This window comes from Rhinocladiella mackenziei (genome assembly GCF_000835555.1).
Source record: "Rhinocladiella mackenziei CBS 650.93 unplaced genomic scaffold supercont1.5, whole genome shotgun sequence".
In the NCBI taxonomy this organism is placed as follows: domain Eukaryota; kingdom Fungi; phylum Ascomycota; class Eurotiomycetes; order Chaetothyriales; family Herpotrichiellaceae; genus Rhinocladiella; species Rhinocladiella mackenziei.
The window spans coordinates 2,868,038-2,888,654 of record NW_013550600.1 but is presented as its reverse complement, the minus strand read 5'-3'; the positions used below and the strand labels follow the sequence as shown (position 1 = coordinate 2,888,654).

The window sequence follows — 20,617 nt, the reverse complement described above, 5'->3', positions numbered from 1 at the left end:
AGATACTAGTTCGGAAAATATAAACCCTCTGCCTCCGTGGAAGGCCACTCTAGCCTGTTGTCCACCCAAGTAGATATAGTCGCCTTCTACGAGGATGACGGAGATGCTTATTGGCTTTTGAATGGTAAACGAGGTAGTTAGAAGCGAAGCGGAGGAGAAGAGAAGAGCGGGGCAAAGCCTCAGGTTGCCAGAGCCAATTGCTGTTGTGTAACGTGAGGCTGTGAATAAAATCCGTCTTCCCCGCTTGACCCTCTCACTGCTACTCTTCAGAAGAAAAGAGATATTCGGAATCATTAATCGGCCGTTGCTTCTCGTCGACAAGGATGCGGATCTCGAAGGACAGCTCAACCTCATCCTATTCATGAAAAATGGATTCTCGAACTAAGCTTCTCTTGTTCTGCTTGATACCGGTAAGCGTCGATTCACTCAGCCTGATGGGTGGTATATGATTCGAGAGCAGCTTCAGCCTTAGTCTCCCTGGCCGGACGAGCTCTGACATCTACCACAGATTGCAATCATTTCAATCACTCTTTCAGCGTAGGCGTACCGCCGCTAGGAATGTCTTGATTGAATTTGCTGACCTTTTCTCAGCATTGCATGGTCAAAAATTGTTACTCTCTCATTGCCCGCTCCGCTCTCCCTGCCGGTGTTCAACACATTGATCCCGATCGTGGCGCCCATCCTTACTCCATTGGCGGCCAGATTCGCTATTGGAGCCCGAAAGACTGCGGCCACTCTGCTCCTACCATATCTCCGAGAACTATGGATGTCCATTCCCCTGATCCTCTTCGTCCTGGCAACGGTCTACGCCGCACCCTCGGACCTATTGTCTTGTGGAATGCAGACACGGTGGGGCCATCTGTTTCAAAACAAAGATGAGCAAGGTATTCGCGCTATACAGACAGCATTATGCTGTTGTGGCTTCAACTCTCTGCATGATCGGGCATGGCCGTTCCCGAGTCGAGATGTGGACGCCGGCGCCTGTGAGAGGACACAAGGGTACACGATCAGATGTGCGGATCCGTGGCAGAGGCAGGAGTCGACGGCAGCGGCGCTGACGGCGTTGTCGAGTGTGCTGAATTGGATTTTGCTGGTGAGTCCCGGTCACAGTGAATGTGTAGAAAGGGGTAGCTGACCTTCGACAGCATGTCGTCGAGATGCTGGTGCAGCAGAATCGGCGTACAGCATCTTTTCCAGCCATCTCTGGGGCAGCGACGGATCAAACACGGCTAATCGGAACCGAAGGGGATGAAGAAGATAGGGGGGAAAATCTTCATCAGACTTATTCGGGAGCGGAATAATTGGTTCGGTGGGTCATTAAGTGCCTATGATTGGGGATTGCTGAAAGAGGCCCTAGGAGAAAGTCCATCGTGAGGGACTTGCGCCGACCGGTATGATGGGATGCACAGAGAAGTGCGATGGATGCTAGTAAGGCCAGGGGGGGTGTTGTTGTCCTCTTCTATTTATCGGAATATAGCTTCCCTCATCCAGACGTGATTGTACATGTATGACCACTTTCATCTTTTATACGTGGAATGATTTGTTCTGTCCCGCTCCGGCATCGTCCAGAAAACTGGGAATTCTGCTGTTGAAGGCGTCTCCAAGGCTCCCCTTCGCGACATCCAAGAACTCATACCCAGGCAGCGGATGATCCGGATCGAAGTGGAAAATAGAACTCTAAACCTCGAGCACACGCGATAGGTAACATTTTGGTTCACACAGCTATCTGATGGTTCCTTATCCATTACAGACGATGATGGGCCTTCTGTGTCAAGGCCGGTTTGGAGCGAAGATGGCTCGCTAAACTCGGTTGTCGTAGTCGCAGATGGCGCCGACTCTTGCCGATGCTGCTACTGCTCTTTTTCGTCTTTTTGTTGTTGCTTTCTGTGTTGGTATCGCTGAATTTTGATCCGGCTGTGGTTCTTGCCACTTATCGGAGCATCCATCTCACGGTTTTTGACATTCTTGCCGATGTCCCAAAGATGTATTCGTCTTTTATATTGCTTCTCTGTGGCGACGGTACCTTTGTACGACCACATGGACTTTGTTCATTCATAAGGTTTGCTTATGGGTGAATCAACTTGTTGGACTCAGTCGTGTATGAATTGTTTTGCCCATTTTTGAACCTTTCGTAGAGCCAAGTGGATTTGATGGGAACGATCGAGTCGCATTTCTCGAGATCGTGGATAAGAAAACGTAAAGAACAACACAAAGTCCTAGAGGTTCAGAATTGGACTTCTGCAGGTCTTTAAGTCATCCTTATTTCTCACAAGTAGAAATCATGAGTAGCAGAGATGTTACCTTCACGAATCGTGCAACTTTTGCCCTTACAAGGCTGAAGTGGGCCAGGGCTTGGAAGACACATGCAAACTCTTTTTAGGGGTCAGGATTAGCGCATGAACCAAACGTGCTGTGTCCGATCCGGCAAGCCTGCTACCGAGGATCCCCAACCTACTTGGATCAAGTCCTAGTTCTCAAGGGCTTTGGTTCTCTGCACGTTGAAGATAATACTCAGGGAAATTATAGTGATGCGGCCGTGGGGGATTCCTCGGCATCATGAAAGAGCCGTAAAGTTAAAGTTGAAATGCCTCGTTTTTCAATTTCGACGTTTGGAATGAAAATCTTGGAGCATTTCACTCCTGCCACCGGGTTATGGTAGATATCTGCGGCTTCCAAGTATACAACAACATCCCAGAAATGACCATCAAATGCCTGGGAATAAGGTCACAGGTCGATTATCCACTGAAGATATCCTGTCTTCCAGACGATTAACATTGCTGTTATGTTCTTGAATCATGTACATCTCGAGGGTTGATGCTGCCGCAAAGTGTCTCGGATTTCAGCGGTATCTTCATATTTTCGGATGGTTCTTTCCAATATTGAACCGTCGACGCTTGCCTGGATCTTCATCTCTTGCAGGAATTCATCAACGAAGTGGCGATCGCAAGTTGACAGGGCCCAAGACATTTCCGCATTCGATGATATCGGCGTATATAGATAATCATCTCGGATCTTGAGTTTATGCTCGACATTCCTCTGGGTCATCGACAAAAGGACTAGGGAAGCTGTGACTGAGATTTGTGAGAGGATACTTAGGACCGTCATGACAACTGAGAGCATCGTCTGTGCTGGAGACGGTGCGACTAGACCCTTGTCATGGAGCAGGAATATTGCCGATCCCGTGCGGGACAGCACCTCCACCATTAGTTCAGGGACCGGATCGAGCAGAAAAAGGCTGCTATAGACGGAATCCGGATCGCTGTGTCGGTCCAATTGCAAGATGAGGCTGAGAGCATTCACCACGCCCTGGCAAGCGTAATGACGTGACAAGAACGGATTCCTTAAGGATTCGGGTACCGCTTCGATTTTATCGAGGATATCGGCTAGAATTAAGGACCCGAGATGGTAATGTGCCATCAGTAGCACTGGGGGCTGGTCAATGATTTGCGTAGGTTTCGAACAACGTCCGGGAGGCTCCTACCGTAGTTCAACTGACTTCTTTTAGGCATGGTCAAATAATCCCGCGCACATATGGATAACAGATCGTCAAACACGTCGTGAAAACGAGCAGACTCGTCTATAATCCTCTGAGCGGCCTCCTCCACGGTGTCGGAAACATTATGATGAAATAAAGCGTCACAGAACCGATTGATGACGCTCAGATACATGGTTTTGCAAGCCGAAGCATGTTGCAGCAGGATGGTAACGACTCGGGGGTCAAGGGGGATTTGAGATCCGTGCAGGGTTCGGAAGGAGTTATCAAAGATCACGGTGCGTTGTCGAATGAAGTTCCATACCTTTCTGTCTCCGAACTCGCAGGGGAGCAAGAGGGATGGAGACTGCCACATCAGTGACATACGGGTGTCGTTCATAACACCCAGCCAGAATATTGTATCTTGCATGTGTTGGCGTTTCTCGGCATCGAGATCTGTGATCTGCGAAGAGACTGGATAGGTAATTCCTAGTGCTGACAATGGAAGAACCATCGTATGTCGAGCAAGAGGGCGCAGGCCCGGGGATTCATGAACCGATTGAAGGAAGTTGAGGTGCGATAAGACCATCCGAGAGCAGAGATCATTGAATCCTTGATCATCATTGTCGAGGGGCATCTCGGTGAGTGACACGAGGAGAAGCGCCAGGACGGCCCGATAGCTTGGGCGCGACATGGCCGAGAACATCGACGTACGAGCTCTCCTCCACAAGTGATCTCTCACATCTTGCTCCACTCGTTTGGCATCAGTCGCATCGCTTCCTGCTGAATCTTGAATCGCGCTCCGCAATGGCAGCCAGCGAGCAGAGTAGGCGTATATCGCATTCATCAGGGCTTCGTTCAACAACCTGTTATCGTTGGCCCTGATTTCTGAGTGGGAAGGGATATTGTCTTCGCGATGTGCCGCATGGAGTGGCGATAATGAATTGGACGTATTGGAATAGTTGTCGAGCTTCACGACGATCCGAGAGATCATGGCTTCCTTTCGCTGTGATGTTGTCCAGTGACGTCAGCCATCTTGTTCTGTACCCGTGCTGAGAAAAGAGACCTGATGCATACAACCGTTAGCTCCACATATGGGCAACAGCTTTCGCCAATCCACATTGCGAATCGGGATTCGAATATGGAAACAAATATATCCCACAGCATGTGGTGGAGTGCCATGGCTTGATGCCGTCGACATGCCCTGTCCCCTACGCCGAGCGAAGACAGCTCCCCGGACGTGGCCGACCTGTGAGTGCTCGCTGGTCTCGCCATATCCGGATGAGATTGCTTTTCCGTGGTTGGAGATGGGGTTGGTATTGACGCATGATCATTCTCATTTTCAGGCTCGCGACCTCGACCGACGACACTCTGAGAGGTGTCTCGCCGGTCCTTTTGACACGCACAGTTATTTAGAGCAATTTCCGGATGAGAACAGGACACGGGTGAGGGAGATCAGCGCACCTGGGCAGTGCAAAGCTTTTGCCGACGCACACAATTCGAACAAGGGTCACCTTTTGTCATAACGGCGTCACAGCCGATTTTGGCTCGACGGCAGGGTTTGCAGCTGGTCGCTAAACGCTGTCCTCTCATGTCGAGTCATCGGGCCAATTTGAGATGATTCTCCTTTGCTTATGACACACGCTCTGTGAAGCGGATGGTAAGCATCAGCGTAGAGATAATCAAGTGATCGATAATGTACAGTAGTGTGGATGGAGAATTCGGGCCCCCCCAAGTACGTGATAAATCGACACCGTCTAGGACGTCAAAGTTTGTAAATACCTCTGACGACTGGTTTACGACGCGTACAACGACCCGAAAACTAATGCAGTCTGACGATCCCCGTGACCCTTTGATACAGTTCTTGTGGTAAATGGGCGACACCAAGGCTTGTAAAGACTCTGGGACGAGCTGTACGCTTCGTACACGCTTCGAAACTATATAGTCTGACGATCCCTTGAAGCCCGTGACATTCTTCACGCTGCAAGGTCCGATCACGTGTATGCGTTCATTAAAGGATAAACTTGTTGCGGCCTATTGGCCCACCCAACAATACCCCAGTTTGCTTGGTTTGGTTGTCTGCCATTCCGAAGTGTCATGTCGGTTTGGGTCGAGATCCTGGTTTCGAGAGCCACAGGGCGATTCACTTCATTGAAGCTCGGTCACCTCGGCTCTCTTCATCTTCAGGACTCTTTCCAGTGGATTTCCCAACCATAGGAAGTCGAGGAAGCCGTATAACTCGAAGATCTGGTACCGGCAATTTGAACTCCCAGCACATATGTCTAGCCCAAAGCACCATATCTCGTGGAAAGAAAAGTCGATCTGACTGGATCAGATGAATCACAAACGCCATAGCGCCAAAAGCCAATAATATACACAGAAATGATCTGAAGTTCAGGGGTATGGGTATGACTCTGTCATTCATCGAAAAGATCCCCGCCGCCAGTGCTATCGGGGAGATGAATAGCATCGTGGTCACTGATAAGTGCCCCACCTGAATTGTTTCGGTGTTGAGGTGGACTTCAAGGGCCTTGGTGATATTGTCCGCCTTGTCGGCCATGGACTCGAGTGTTTTTTTCCGTAATCTCAATTCATTCAGGATGGACCTGATGGGGTTGAGCAAAGGACGCCGATCCGTTGATTCAGAAGCGCTCTGGAAATCGAGTGCTGGCTGACGGCAAAACTCCTCACAGGAATCGACAGTATTGGAGAGATCAAATAATAACTTCTTCGAGAGCAATTGCACCTTCGTAACGAAGTCTCGAGATTTGGACAAGCATGGTCTTCTCGAGCCGGATAGGAGGATCTGTTCCTGTTCCCGGATACCGGTGTTCAGTTTGTCCACCACTTGCGTCCATTCATTCTGAATTTGCTCAAGACGATATCTCATGACGGTGAGGAAATATTCTCTGGGATTTTGAAAATTTCCGTCTGCGAGAGTCAAGCCCCGTGTCAACGGGTCCTGAGTTATCCCCTGGTCCACCGAACCGGTTTTGTAGTATGAGGATACCGTTTCGCGATCATGCTCGGCGTCGAAGTACGTGTCGACAAAGCAGTACGCAATCCATGTCCATTCGTCGGACCCCGCAACGACGCAAGAGATTTGGGCCTCATACAGGAACGTGGGCAGTTCAGAGTGCTTCGATTCGAGAAATGAGATGTCGGTATGCCCCCTCAAAGGGTTCCCATTGCCATACATGCGAGGGTCATTTCGGGGCTCCTTCGAAACCCTCAAGGCGTAGTAGGGCAAGTAGAAGGCCAACCGGAACATGAAGTGGCCGTCAGGAGGGATGTCAAAGCCAAAAGACGGTTCAAATACCAGGTGTTTGTAGATTGCAGCCTGAAGGTGGGGGATTTGGTTTTTGGACGCTGTCCCGATGAGGGCCAGGATGCTCCATGGATCTAGGTCGGTGATGAATATCCATCGTCGTTCTGCATCGGGTTCCTCCTGGTGTATCTCGCTCGAGCTGGTCCGTTCGGAGTCTAGGCCTCTTAGTTCCCAAGTGGGGCAAGTCGAAGGGCTGGATGAACGATTGGGTCCCAAGAGCCGAAAGCGCTGGTAATGTCAGTACGTTTTCCGCCCCATTGTGGTCGAGGAGCAAGCTTACTGGTTCTCTCAAACACTTGTAAAGCCCATTTGCCGTCAACGGCCCCTTGTCAGACCTTGCACCTCGACAGCCTCTCTCATGTAACCATGCAACGGCCGGCAAGGCTGGTCCTCTACTCCCGGATCGGAGAGTCGTTAGGCTCGCGTTGGGGACCCCTTGGCAAAAGTCCTCCACTTTAGTTGCCTGCGGCAGGCAACCACCAGGCCCTTGGCCGTATCGCATCACTTTTCCGATGTCACTTCCCTCTTCATCGGGCTCTCGTTGACCTTCTTCCTGAATCTCCTCTTCGACTAGGTCGCTGTTTTCATCGTCGTCATCCTCCACCTCATCCAGGGATTCGATATAAGGCTTATTTTCGGTGCCCAAGCTGAGTGCCCCGGGCCGCGTGAATTGTGGAGGCCACTCAGCCATGAGATGGACAAGAGCGACAATGCTCACCGTGGGAAGTGACGTTGCAATGTGCGCTCAGAGTACACAGAAGAGCATCACACATCGCAGAAAAGCTCCAAGCCAAATGCTGGCCATTGTCTATATCAACGCAATCCGGATTCCAAGGCGTTGGGCTCGCTATTAACCTGAGCAGGGCTGATGCGTGGTCCTCTCTCACTGTAAGTCGTGAATGGCTGGGAACATGGGAAGACTTTCCCAGAGAGGCCGCCCGATCTGGCGCAAGATGAACGAGCCGATATCCCAGATCCGGTCATTTGACTACTTTGTCCACCTTGCATTGCTGGCATCGAACATGGGAGCAATTGGGGCACCTATTGGTCGTGATATTTATTGGATACTGGCCACATTTGGACTTGGTGTTGAATTAGCTCCTTGATATGCTGGCTCCAGAGAGAGGGCGTGTACGGATCTTACACACGTCCAGACGAAAACAGTCGCCTTCTTCTTGCCCTTTGGCGGCATTGCATTGGGCACCAATGCACCCACCCCACGTACCAGACAAAAATTAAAGACGGGATGCTAACTCGGTTACCCGCGAAAATTGAGACCAAACATGAAAACAACATGTGATTCAACAACAAAATCAATTCACGTGACTGCTTAAGCAGGACGAGTGCACGTGATCTACTCGACATCCAACACCGATTGAAAAAAAAAAAAGTGGCCAGCTTTTCGGGAGGAGAATCTGGAGTTCATGGACGACAAAGCCCCGAGATCATGCTGGTTTATGGCTCTTTTCCCATGTCGGTATTCATGTCCGAATTCGGCTCGCACAAGAAGCTAAAGACGCAAGCTGTATATGATCCACTGACCTTGGGTCCGCCAACGAAGGCTGCCAGTCCTACGAAAAGGTTCGATCATGTACGGCGTGATGTGCTATGAGCGATATCGGAACATCATCAATCTCAATGCTGATGATGTCTACATATATGGTTAATCCTCCCAGGTCAATACAGTTTGGGGCCATGCACACAGCTTTGCTGTCCAGGGCTTCACCTCCCCTTCGGAGGCATGACCTTCCATGTCGAGGGCAGACTTATTGCGAGTTCAATGAGTAGTTTTCTATCTGTTGGGAGCTACTTTCTACAATAACTCATTTGTGGCAGGGTGAGTCCTTAGAATGGAATCATTAAGCGCCCTTCAAATAGCGGTGAGCACGTTTTGCACTACTACAAAATATCCTGACTGACCGGCGAGCACGGCAGGACGGCTAGGTGCATTTTGATCGTTCTACTTGGGTCTTCCGACTGTAACGACGACGTAAGGAGTTCGTCTGACCACTTTCTCCCCCCTCTACTCAGAACCAAGGGCTCCTCAGACTTCTGAACATCGGAAATCGCCTTTCTGGACAGAGCCAGCTCGAGAATCAACGACATGGGAAGTTGATAAGCCGCCTTCGTGAGCATCAATGCATCATTTTGACGATGCATGTTCCCTGTCGTACACCAAGCTGAGAATAAAATGCATTCCCGCTGTATCCGACCATCACACCCAAAGCGGGAGATCAGGTGTCGATCGGCCAGATTATATCCAATGATCAAGCGCATTGCTCACCTTGGTACTCCGAAGAAGGTTGAGTCGAGTCGAGCATCCTGAGAGCGCATCATCCAGCTATTCCAATGCCGAAACTCCATACTCCTGCAACGTGTCCGCTCGCCTGAGTGAGCGTAAAGATGTCGATTTTGCGATCATGGTTGAGAACAATCGAGGACTAGCGATTGATTCGTTCCAAGTTTGGATACCATCCAGGACACAGAATTGGCCCCAGGGACCCAGGCTGGGCTCATTCAGCTGCTTTGACCCGGCGCGGCGTCAAGTAAGAGGTGCGTGCTCTCTGACTCGTGCGCCTGAATGGTCGTGTGCGGAATCTGGCGATAATGACCATGGAGAATGCTTGTTACACTACGGAGCCAACACCTCTCGCACGAATCGATTTCACGCTTGGCGTGCTTGAGGTGTTTCCATACGTAGTAGTGCTACGGAGGGTAAAGAGGTGGCAATTCCTCAAGAATGCTCGGCTCGTCCATGATCTCCGTGTGCCAATTGAACTCCGCCTTGACCTCGATCCTGAGAATCAAACACAAATCGACATGTGTGCCGACCATGACCTGGGCCACCCCCAATTGGTCTTCGGAGCGGATGTCCTCTTCCTGACGCAGTTCACAAACAGCATCATCTTCGTTTTGATACCAATACTCACACTGACAACGTTAGTTAGTTAAACGTCTACGCTGAACTACAACGACGTTCCAATGCCCCAGTTCTCAGATTCAGCCTTGATGATGGCGGATCGAGTGAGGAGGCAGTATCCATACGTCCCGAAGCCCAAGATGGACCGGGGCGGGGTCTTGCCAATCACTGAACGTGTCGAGACCATGTCCAGAAGAGCTATTCGGTCAACCGGGCCAGAGGCCCATGCAGTTCCCTGGCTTCGCTGGTGTTGACCGAAGTGGCCGTTAACGTCATGTACGGTAGCCACCGGCACAAGGATTGAAAAAGCCGAATCGCCTGCTCGAAGTGTCCTAAGCTTGAAGTTGTGCATGATCGTTGCCCTAGGGAGCGCTAGTAATCAGAATCGACACATATCAAGTCCGAGACTGCTGCACCAAAGGAGAGTTGTCTTGAGCCTTCAAGCCCCAGTCTGCGAAGTCGAGGCCACGGGATCGACAATTTGGAGACATGAAGACAGGTGTGAATCCCTCACACTATTTGGCTTTGAGGCTTACAAGTTCCGCACGGGCAAATTGACGGTCGAAGTCATGCCTCGGACCGACCGCTGGATCCCTTGGGGATGGATCTGGCTCGCCGGGTAAGGTGAGAACCCCGAGAACAAACCTTCTCACACCGATTCCATATAGGCGTTCAAAAACGAATGCCGAAAGGGGGAGGACTAAACTCCGCTGAGAGCTTACCCGACTGGAGCGAAAGGACATTTCGGACAATTTTAGACATCCTCTGCGTAGTATCCCTGGACCCGGGTAGAAGGCGGTTTCCGCTCCCGCAAGGCGCATAGAGGCCTAGTATATGCACTGCGCCCCGTTGGGCACGGGACCCTGGTGCCCTGGTGCACAAAAAGGCAATCGCAAAGGCCCGCTAATCTAGTGCCACGTTGCCTTGTTCGGTATAACACGGCTACCAATTGCGATGAATAAGGGGATTGATCTATGGATGCTAGATCTTGCCGACTTCCCACCTGCAAGTCAATCGGCAATTCCTCTATTGGTTTGAACACTCAGCCGCTTTCGTCATATCGGCAGCCTGAATCATGCCAATTTCATATTGCAACCTATATGACAAGTTTATTATGATGATGAAGCCTATGATGGTGAAGCCCATGCGAGATCAACAAGACCCAACAAAACAGCAGAAACGGTACCGTGAGCAAACGTATCAATCAACACAAAGGAGCATGGCTGAACAATACAAAACGTTTCTCGATATGTCGTAAAATCGTAACTTCGTTGGCCATTCCTCTTCCTCTTAGTCTCGATGTTCTGTTGCCTTAGGCTCTGTCGATGTGTCAGTATGTAGATATCGTCAGGAGCAACTAAGAGTGTACCTCGTCACTGGCGTAATTCCAAGCAATTTCATGCCATTTTCGAGGACCTGTCGAACAGCCTCGAACAAGACCGTTTCGGCTGGTGTGAGATTCAACTGGTCTTGAATCTCACCTGGGCCTTCTCCCTGGACTTCTTCTGGGACTTCGGCTGCTCTTTGTTCGTGTGCTTCTGCGGGTGCTTCTGCTAGAGCGTCTTCACTTTCCGCTGGATTCAACTTGCTTTCGAGGCACATAGATAGCTGATCGGTGATGCTCACAAGATAATTCATTACAGTGGGTGGTTCCAATTTTTCATACGCCAAGCTGGTGACGTCGGGATATTGAGCCAATAGACGAAGAAGGTCCGTGTTTTGTCCTTTTTCGACGGGGGCAAAATCTTCGTCAGAAAGCGCGCTTGAGTTTGAGTTTGTTGTTTCGAGGATGGAACAAAGCTTCGCATGCCAGTATTGTAGTTCGGGACCGGTGCCGCGTTCGAAGGCAGTCATCTGGTCGATGGCAAAGGAATGGTGTGAGGCACGTTTGGCGGAGAGCTCCTGGGCCAGAAGAGCCGAGACTCCCAATGCGGCTGCGGATTCGTTTGTGTCACCGAGCAAGGCAGCCTTGTCGGGATTCGCCCGTAGCGATTCCACCATGGCATTTTGGCACTGGTCAAGAACCCCACCTAGCATATGTCCTTGGCCCACCACTTCTGACATCTGTGAGCTTTTGTTGAAGTGAACGTGCTCTAATTTGTGCGCGAGATCTGACATGTCCATCAGTTCCAGAATCTTCTTGATGCGCTGAAAATGCATATTGTGATCGTCGGCAACCACGTATATCATCTTATCGAAAGAGTACTTGCGGGAGCGGTCCAAGACCGTGGCTAATTCTCTGAGGGCGTAAGTTCCACTTCCATTTCGATCGCGGATGATCACTCTGCCCGGTTTCCCAGTATGTCGGTTGAGATCCACCACCCATGATCTGTCGCTTTCTTCAGATAGTCCCTTGTTCTTAAGCATGTCTTCTATCTCGGCGATGGTGTCGGGATTGAATTGCGACTCGCCAGAATACTCGTCAAAGCTGACGTTCAGACGCCGGTACAGTGTGGTATAGTGCTCGATGCTCACGTCTCTGAAACGTTTCCACAATGTGATCGCTTGCTCATCCCCTTCCTCCATCCTTTTGAAGAAGGCATTCCTTTCTGCAAACAGCCCTTGGTTCTCAATGCTGGCGGGATCTTCGCCCTTATCTCGTGCGGCTCGGCTGGCAGCTTGCTCGGGCCGAAAGAGTTCATCGATTTGGTTGTACACCCCGAGCATATGCCCGACTGGATCGGCCTGGAACTGTTCTTCCGAGCCAAATCTTTCCCACCCGGCTCCCAGGAGACCGATGTGTTTCCCCCAATCGCCAAGATAGTTCACCTTGACCACATCCCACCCCATGTTTGTGTATAGGTTAGCAATATAAGCCCCGATGATCGTACTCCGGAGGTGTTTGCCATGAAATTCACTGCCAATGTTTGGGGAGGAAAATTCAATGACAAGCTTCTTGCAGCCGAGATCAGGCGAAGCCGGGTCGCGAAGACCCATCGCGGTGTCTCTACCATAAGTCTCTTTGCGGTCGTCGATGTAGGGGAGAAGAAGACGGGGAAGCGTGTTAGACCGGAACATGATCCGGAGATGCACGCCATCTTGGAGAGGAAAGATAAAAAGGGGGCATTCTGGGAACTGTGCGGAGCAGTCAGATTAACAACCGAGAGTGACGAACGTGAGGCTGGATCGTACCCTCTCCATGAGATCCATCGCAAATGCGGTGGGATCTGCACCATGGTTGAGCCTCGGAAGGGGGACCGTCAAGTCTGCTGTGAAGATATCGTTGGGCCATTGAATACAATTATAAGCAGTGGGCAAATCGCACTGGACCAGGTTGCGAAGGATATCCGCAAGGTAGGAACGGCCAATATCGAGTGGTTTGTTCAGCATATGAGGCTCCGGGAAGTCAGGAATGGGACCCAGTCCCAGGTCCCCCAGCCTGGATGTAAGCCCGCCGAGGTCGAGGGTCGTCATGATAATGGTATGTCTTCTGGTCCGGATTTGTGTTCCAGCTAGAGCGCCATATGTCGACTGAAATGGATGGAGATTATGAGGCTCTTTTCAAATCCTGAACGATAGAGGACCGCCGGGAACCGCCTGAAATTCCGTTTTTTATCTTCAAGGTCAGCTGCACGGTGATACAATTCAGCAGAGAGACAGATAATTGATTGGGAGACGCCGCCATGGTGGTGTGCCAGTCCAGACGCGGGTCGCTTCTGAAGAAATGCGAGGCGAACCAGAATGAGGGGAGGCGTCGAGGTATTGAGCCACTCAGAAGATAACACATATCGGGCAGTTCAGGCGCTGCAGACGTTCGTTGGTTTTTCCAATCAATGCAAAACCCATCAGCATTGCTCATCTTCCATCTTTGATCCAAACCACGTATGCCGATCAGATATTCAAGGCATCGGATGAAGCTTGACGAACCCAAGAAAGACATTCCCAGCCAAAATCATCCCTTGAATGTTTTGTCATTGAAAGCGGCTTTTTAGTCCGTTTGGGTCGGGAGCTGCGCAGATCTGACCGAATAGATCGGTTCACGAGTTAAACAGATTTGATGGTCATCTGGCTGTAGGTATCAGGCTCCCGGCATACTGCCCACTTAATGTCCTTGTTCCCGTGCCAGCTCCATGTCCGCCGCTCTTCCTCGAGAGCGTGTAGAGGCTACCGGCGGTAATCCATCTTGGCCTTCACGCCCTCGAGGCTTGTCGGTGACCTTACCCCTGAGTGGAACGGCCCAAATGGCGGTCACTGTTCTTCGTAAAGACGGCCACGATGCTAAAAGACGTTGAACAACAGCTCGTATGGTATATGCAATGATTATCGCTGCTAGAGTGGCAAGAAAAAAAGACTTGGGATTCATGTCGAAGGGTATGGCTTCCGGCTTCACGCTAAAAATAGCAGCCACCAATGCCACAGGATAGAAGAGCTGCGTGCCGGCCGTTAGCTATATACCCCGCTGTTAAGTCCATCTCAACTTACCGAAAGGACAACCTCTGAATTTACCCCGTGGTAGTCAGCGGATTCTTTGCCCTCCAGCTTCAAATGAAAGTTCAACTATATTTCCCCAAGTTAGCCAATTTTCTCGTTGATCACAGTTCTGGTGGACAATTGGGGATTGAAGGGTGTTTTTTTTTTTTTTTTTGGGTTCACTTACAGTTTCCGAAAAGTCTGAACAGCTTACGATCAAAAGCGCCAATCTCTTTTGATAACCATGAAGTTCACGGAAGGTCGTCCTGACTGCACGGAGAGATCGGCGAGCTTGTTGCGAGATGGGAGCTGCTGGAGAGCTCTGAAAGTACCCAATGTCTTCACCGGGGGAACTAAATGATGCCCACGCGTCAACAGTGTCCGAGAGAACGCCATGTAGCCGACGCAGGAGGCCCATTGTTTGGAGAGCCCAGTCAAACGCTTCTTTCATCTCTGCGGATCGCTCTCCTGCAAGTGCAGAGCGGCAAGATACCGTAAATGGGTGGTCTGCCATCTGATGCAAAAAAGTCAGCTGACGTCCGATGCGGAATTCGTCAGGCAGGGATGTCCTTGATGACTAGGGACCACTTACATATTGCTGGACACCCGGCTCCAGCTTGTGCATCAAATACTCCCACTCTTCTCGGACCTTGTCTATCCGAATCTCGAAGATTTTCAGATAATAGTCCCGGGCCCTCCATATAGGAGTGTCGGCTTCAATCTCCCCTCCTGCTATCCTGTCAAATCTCAGATCTTCTTCTTCGCAGTCGGTCAGGTAGCCGTCAATCTCGGTGTCAACGAACCCGTAGGCGGTATATCGGAGGTCGTGTGATCCGGCAACAACAACAGAAATGTGAGCATCATGAATGCCCCAGACCCCCTCTGACTCTTGGTCCTGAAACCGGGAGCGCTCTAGCCTCAGGAATGGTAAAGCTGTCCACCGTCTCCGTGGCTTCGTATTGATACCTCCGACAGGATCATCCGGGGGTTTGGCCTTCCTCAGTAAGAAGAATGGCAGATGGAGGTTCAACTGGAAAGTGAGAAATCCCTCAGAAGGGATTTTCACCGCAATCGAGGTATGAGATTCAAGGTGCTTATGGATGGCATCTTTCAACACCGGGGTTTGATGGATGGAGGCGGTTGCCGCAAGAGCATGAACGAAAGCAGGATCCAGATCGGTGATATAGATCAGTCGTCTCGGGGCGTCAGGGAAGCACGAGTGATTGAACCGCAGCTCCCGCAAGGCTCGCAGAAGTCCAGTTCCCGTCAAGGGGTTGGCGTATTGCCTGCTGTCTCCGCTCCCATCGAGGATGGGATACTTATAAGCCCGGTCATGATGAATCCTATAAGTTCGGTCATCCAGCCACGCTGCCCTTCTGTGGCCTGCTGGACCTATGGCATCTTCTACATCTTGGAGGCTGACGCCTCGACCAAAGTCTTCCAGCACCTCGTCCGCGGTCAACGAGGCTGCATCCCCGTAATTGGTCAAAACAACGTTGACATCATCTTTATCGGCATCATTATCCCTCTTGACCTCACACAGGAAGTCATCTTCGTGCAGATCTCGAGGCGTGGAGAACTCCTCAGGCCACTCTGTCTCAGAACCCACCCACCGGCGACCCTTGCCGTCAAAATCCATCTCGCTAAGCCACCTGTCGCTCCTAGATCTTAAGAGTGGCTGAGTTAACCGGGATGCTATGTGGCTCGTGCGACGATATTAGTATGGCTATCCTGGTTAGATGCGATGCTGACCCTCACATGTGATGGATCTAGCGCGAGCACAAGACGCCGCGAGGGTCGAAATATGGGCTATATCAACAGACGTCAAGCCAGTCTGGAAAATCTCATAATCGATTAGAGCGACTTGTTCATAGACGTTGTTCTTCCAAAGATCGCAAGGGCCGACTTATTTAGTCGATTCGGAACGACATAAGACGGGGTAAAGGAATCAAAAGAAACCACATCGTATGGGAGAGTCTTGGAAAGAACTTTGATTAGTTTTCACGGGTACTCCTTGCGAAGCCCACAGTCGAGTTGAGGTGTCTTGTGTCAAAGTGAACACCAGGGAACTTTTGGTTGATATGACAAAATCCGAGGGAAATGGCGACTAACGACCATATACGTTCTAAGTTCCGTCAAAAAGGCTCCCACGTTCTTTTCTCTATTCCCCCTGAACGCCCTGCTAGTTGGTGCTGTATGTACATTCACTATAGGGCGTTGAGTCAGGGAAGATACCCAACAAGGCAATCCTAGGATGAAAACTCACAAAGCGCATTGGTCCAATCCAGATGGGGCTCGGGTCGAGCGATGTTTCTCTAGCATCACCGCGCTGGTGATTTCAGCCTACCGCGGTCCGATTTTGGTAGTCTTACAATACGCACACCTCGAGATGTGGCACACAGGACACAGGCTTGTTTGAATGGGAATTCCAGATTTTCCACACTGGCACTGCGTGCTCGCGCGGTTAGCGGATGCTCAGCAAATCTCTGACAGATACTCACGCATTGCCAAACATAGACTGTTTTTCTTTTGGGGGGAGGCTATCGTTAGGTGTCAGCGTTGTTCAGCTTCACTGCTCGGGAAGATAGGTGTACCAGTTGTTGGATTGGAGGTTCCAAGAATGGATACTTGGGCATCGGTGCGTCGGGATCAAGATTTTCCTGTGGCGCAGCTGGCGCATCGACATGGAATTGACTGGTAAAGCAGCAAATGAAGGATGAGATCCTCGCAAGGCAAAAATTTTCGAGAGAGGATAGCTAGTTCAGTTGCCTGACCCAAAAACTGGATGGGTTTCTTCCTCTCAGGCACTCTCTGCCATTTGCAAATAAACGAGCTCGGAGGTTTAGCTGACAGGTGACCCTAAGCCCGAATCTGTGGCGACCCCTGCCGAAAAAGGGAACCGAATTGGCTAGATAAAGATCTAGATCCAACTTGGAGGAGAATCAACAACGCACCGCTGTGACACCGTTCTGAGACTTGTGCGATGGAACTTGTTGTGGAGGTGGTTGCCTTTGCAACAAGATTACGAAGGCGTCGGATTGTTCAAAAATGCTCCTTGCTTTGTTGGCCATGGCTATGCGTGCGACACAAAACAAACCCTGACTCGGTTCGCCGCTGACCGTCAACGCCGCATCGATCAGCCGAGTCAACAAAGGCAGCACAAAGTATTTGATAAACCAATGACAAGCGCACTGTCTCCACAAACCTCCGTACATACATGCAGAGGATTTCGAAATAGATGAGACTGGCCCATTGACTAGCTTGCATTACAAGCCTCGGTCTCTTTTTTGGAGGACAGTCTGGATGGGTATGCCATGGTGGCGACAACTAGGCCGACAACAAAGCCGGTTCCAGCAATAACAAAGCAGCCCAGACCAGGGCGGAAGCGAATGCAAATGCCAGCTGTGTGAATCTCGAGATTACCAGACGCTCCGACTAGCAGCACTAATTAGTATTCTCTTTTGGTAATACTGTAAGTGGAAGGGATGTTTGCCAGGACCCGCCATGCCCGGAACGGCTGTTAGTTGGTTCCCCGGGTAAGCGAAGAACAAGCCGGAAATTCCCTCAGCAGGCAATCTTCAAATAGAGCAGGTGAGAGATGAAAAGGCAGCCCTTGTGCCCCTAGTTAAACCCCTAGGCAGTTCAGTGGAGACTGTGTACTTTGGCGCTCAATGGTTCCTCCCTAGAGTTTCTCTCAACGACAACGCATGAATCTGCCACTATATATAGTACGCAGAAAGGATTCAAGAAGATGTTAACCACATCGCTGATCCTCCAGTGAAACATGGAATCGGGCATATATGAAACAGACCCTCTCGGGGGGAGAATACCCATTTGCAAATCAGCAAAGTTGTCAGACCTATATATTTCAACGATGCGGCGAAGCTATCTTTCTCACCGCAAGTTGTGCGGATCCCTGTTGAGTCCATTGCTACACAAGGGGAAAGATCTCCCTCATATCATAAGGCGAGAATCGAGTTAGGCGACGGTCTACCCTGAGGGTCCTCTCAGTCCGCGAGGATGCTAACACAATAATGCCTGGAAGCGGCTGGTAGCCGAAATGGATCCACGGAGGACGGGGCTCGCCTGCATTCACTAAGTCTCACGTGGTATGATTCGTTGAGAGCGCCAATCGTTCGCAGCCCGGTGTTTCCTTACCTTCGAGCAGCGCTAGAGACCTCAAGAATGTCAGGTTGCCATGGGCTCCGATGTAGGAGCGAGCTCTAGAGTCAAAGGGTCCAAATTTGAGGATCCTAGAGGAAACCTTGCTACAATTGCGCCATGCTGTCAAACTGAGCTCGGTTGTCAAAACGAGGTGACACAATATAATTGCGTCATTCGACTCCGGGGTCCTCGATCGTCTATCTAGATGGTCTGATGGCGTCTCGAGCAAAAACCAGTCAGCATTCTCTGCTTTTTCGCACAACCCGAAATCTGGCATGTCCTCAATACCATTTCCCCATGTGACCGACAAGAATTGGTCTCGCTCACGGATCCTTTCTTTCAAACATCCAGAGAGTGCTCAACGACTGAAGAGAAAGGATCGCGACAGCGGCCCCCTATTTTCCACCCGGTGGAGATCCTCGGATCACGTGGGTCAGGGGCGACTTGGGCGATCAGGCTAATTAAGGCTAAATAGTACTCAGGATCCCAGTTGTTCCCAGATTTCCCCCAATTCGAAAAGGCCCCTGAAACGGGTGGAAAAGAGAGGGGGGGAAAATGCAAGAAAAAAGAAAATAAAAGGGGACACAGGGCTCAGCCCCTCGCAAGAACCAACTTCACTGCCGAAATGAGTACGTCGTACTCCGTCCATCTAACCCTATACTCTTTGCGTCGGTCAACTCCTGAAGAAAGTCATGCAAGAGAAATTGCAAAGGATTTATCCTTAAGCTCCAACCATTCATACCAATATCATTGATGCCGGGAAGTTAGACATGAGGCAATGCATCTCCCACCAACTCCGAGACCTTTCCCCACGGCGGTATAGCTCCAAGGCCCGACGGAATCCGAATATTCTTCGCCCGAGTGAATTCATGGAGCGTTTCAATGCAGTGCTCCCGTCCATAACCACTATGCTTTGCTCCTCCGAACGGCGTCCCAATCAGGCCGCGATTGTAATTGTTAACAAAGACCATACCCGCATCGACCTGCCTGCTTGCCTTCATGGCTTTGATCATGTCTTGGGAAAAGATCCCACAAACAAGACCGTATTCGGACTCGTTGGCGATGGAAATTGCTTCATCGTAAGTGTCGAACTTGGTGACACTAACGACAGGGCCGAAGATCTCTTCCTTTGCAATTCTCATGTCCCTTGTCACGCCGGTGAACAGGGTGGGCTGCACGTAGTAACCATTTTTCAGTCTCGGATCGGCTGGTATCGGGGCCTGGGCTTCGATCTTCGCTCCTTCCGCCTCCCCAATGCGAACATATTCCTCCACTCTTTCTTTCTGCACCTTAGTGACCAAAGGCCCAACATGTGTCTCATCACTAGCACCATCACCCACTTTGATTCGTTTGACAGCTGCTGCCATCCCAGCCACGAAAGCATCGTGAACTTTAGCTTGGACCAAAACTCTCGATGCCGCCGTGCATGCTTCACCCTGGTTGAAGAAACCTCCATCAACCGCGTGTCGGACTGCTAAATCAATATCCGCATCATCAAAGACGATGAATGCATTCTTGCCACCGAGTTCGAGTAACACCGGGGTAATCGACTCGGCTGCAAGTTTGCTCACCGCGATGCCGGCGCCGGTCGAGCCTGTAAATGAGACTTTCTTGACGTCGGGATGCCTGACCAGCGCTTGAGGTACGTCTGGTCCCATGGCTGGTATGGCCTGAATGACACCGGAAGGCAAAACTTGCTGGAGAAGTTCCACGATACGCATGACTGTCAGAGGAGCCTGTTCGCCTGGTTTGATGATGACGGTATTTCCAGCGGCCAATGCGGGAGCGGCTTTGCCGCCGACATGAATCGGCGGCCAGTTGAAGGGGAGAATTCCTGCTACGACTCCATACGGCTCGCGAATGACAGAAGCGTAAATGCTGCCTTGGTCATAAAATTCCGCCGGCAATTTGTCGATAAGCGAAGCGAAATAACGGAAGATGGCGATCAGAAAAGGGACATCACCTTCGCTGGCCTGGGACACGGGCTTTCCATTCTCCATCGACAAGAGCACCGAGAGCTCTCGGACGTGTTTGGAGAGGTGCTCTGCTGCTTGGAGCAAGATCATTGATCGCTCGCGAGGAGATCTCCATCTCCAGTCGTCGTTGTACGCTTTGTTCGCTATCTCGACGGCTTTTTCTACTTCAGAGACGCCTCCGCCTTGAACGGTGGTGATGACCTCTCCCGTCGCGGGATTGTGAACTTCAAATCGGTGGGATGGATCCTTGGATGATAGGGGGAAATGCGAGACCGCGTCGTACGTCGGGACGGCCATGTTGGAGTGTGGTTCCTCGGGTTAATCGGACGTAGACAAAGAGCAGACAC

General features: G+C 50.8%; 6 protein-coding genes across 6 annotated transcripts; 1 reads left to right on the top strand and 5 right to left on the bottom strand.

Moving 5' to 3' along the window:
* Positions 1-368: 368 nt before the first annotated feature.
* Positions 369-1,301, top strand: Z518_07529 (uncharacterized protein; the record flags this gene model as incomplete). The annotated part of the gene is made up of 4 exons (XM_013415658.1): positions 369-410; positions 509-537; positions 592-1,093; positions 1,146-1,301. The coding sequence occupies 4 exons, from the start codon at positions 369-371 to the stop codon at positions 1,299-1,301; spliced, it is 729 nt and encodes a 242-aa protein (XP_013271112.1).
* A 1,492-nt stretch (positions 1,302-2,793) lies between these two features.
* On the bottom strand, positions 2,794-4,466 carry Z518_07528 (uncharacterized protein; the record flags this gene model as incomplete). The annotated part of the gene is made up of 2 exons (XM_013415657.1): positions 2,794-3,425; positions 3,482-4,466. 2 exons carry the CDS (start codon positions 4,464-4,466, stop codon positions 2,794-2,796), a joined length of 1,617 nt encoding a protein of 538 aa, XP_013271111.1.
* A 1,149-nt stretch (positions 4,467-5,615) lies between these two features.
* On the bottom strand, positions 5,616-7,491 carry Z518_07527 (uncharacterized protein; the record flags this gene model as incomplete). Its single annotated transcript, XM_013415656.1, has 2 exons — positions 5,616-7,028; positions 7,081-7,491. 2 exons carry the CDS (start codon positions 7,489-7,491, stop codon positions 5,616-5,618), a joined length of 1,824 nt encoding a protein of 607 aa, XP_013271110.1.
* Positions 7,492-11,067: 3,576 nt separating this feature from the next.
* Positions 11,068-13,134, bottom strand: Z518_07526 (arginine-tRNA ligase; the record flags this gene model as incomplete). The annotated part of the gene is made up of 2 exons (XM_013415655.1): positions 11,068-12,795; positions 12,853-13,134. 2 exons carry the CDS (start codon positions 13,132-13,134, stop codon positions 11,068-11,070), a joined length of 2,010 nt encoding a protein of 669 aa, XP_013271109.1.
* Positions 13,135-13,762: 628 nt separating this feature from the next.
* Z518_07525 (uncharacterized protein) lies at positions 13,763-15,769 on the bottom strand (the record flags this gene model as incomplete). The annotated part of the gene is made up of 4 exons (XM_013415654.1): positions 13,763-14,089; positions 14,143-14,217; positions 14,318-14,644; positions 14,723-15,769. The coding sequence occupies 4 exons, from the start codon at positions 15,767-15,769 to the stop codon at positions 13,763-13,765; spliced, it is 1,776 nt and encodes a 591-aa protein (XP_013271108.1).
* Positions 15,770-19,058: 3,289 nt separating this feature from the next.
* Positions 19,059-20,567, bottom strand: Z518_07524 (uncharacterized protein; the record flags this gene model as incomplete). The annotated part of the gene is made up of 1 exon (XM_013415653.1): positions 19,059-20,567. One exon carries the CDS (start codon positions 20,565-20,567, stop codon positions 19,059-19,061), a length of 1,509 nt encoding a protein of 502 aa, XP_013271107.1.
* Between the last annotated feature and the right edge of the window lie 50 nt (positions 20,568-20,617).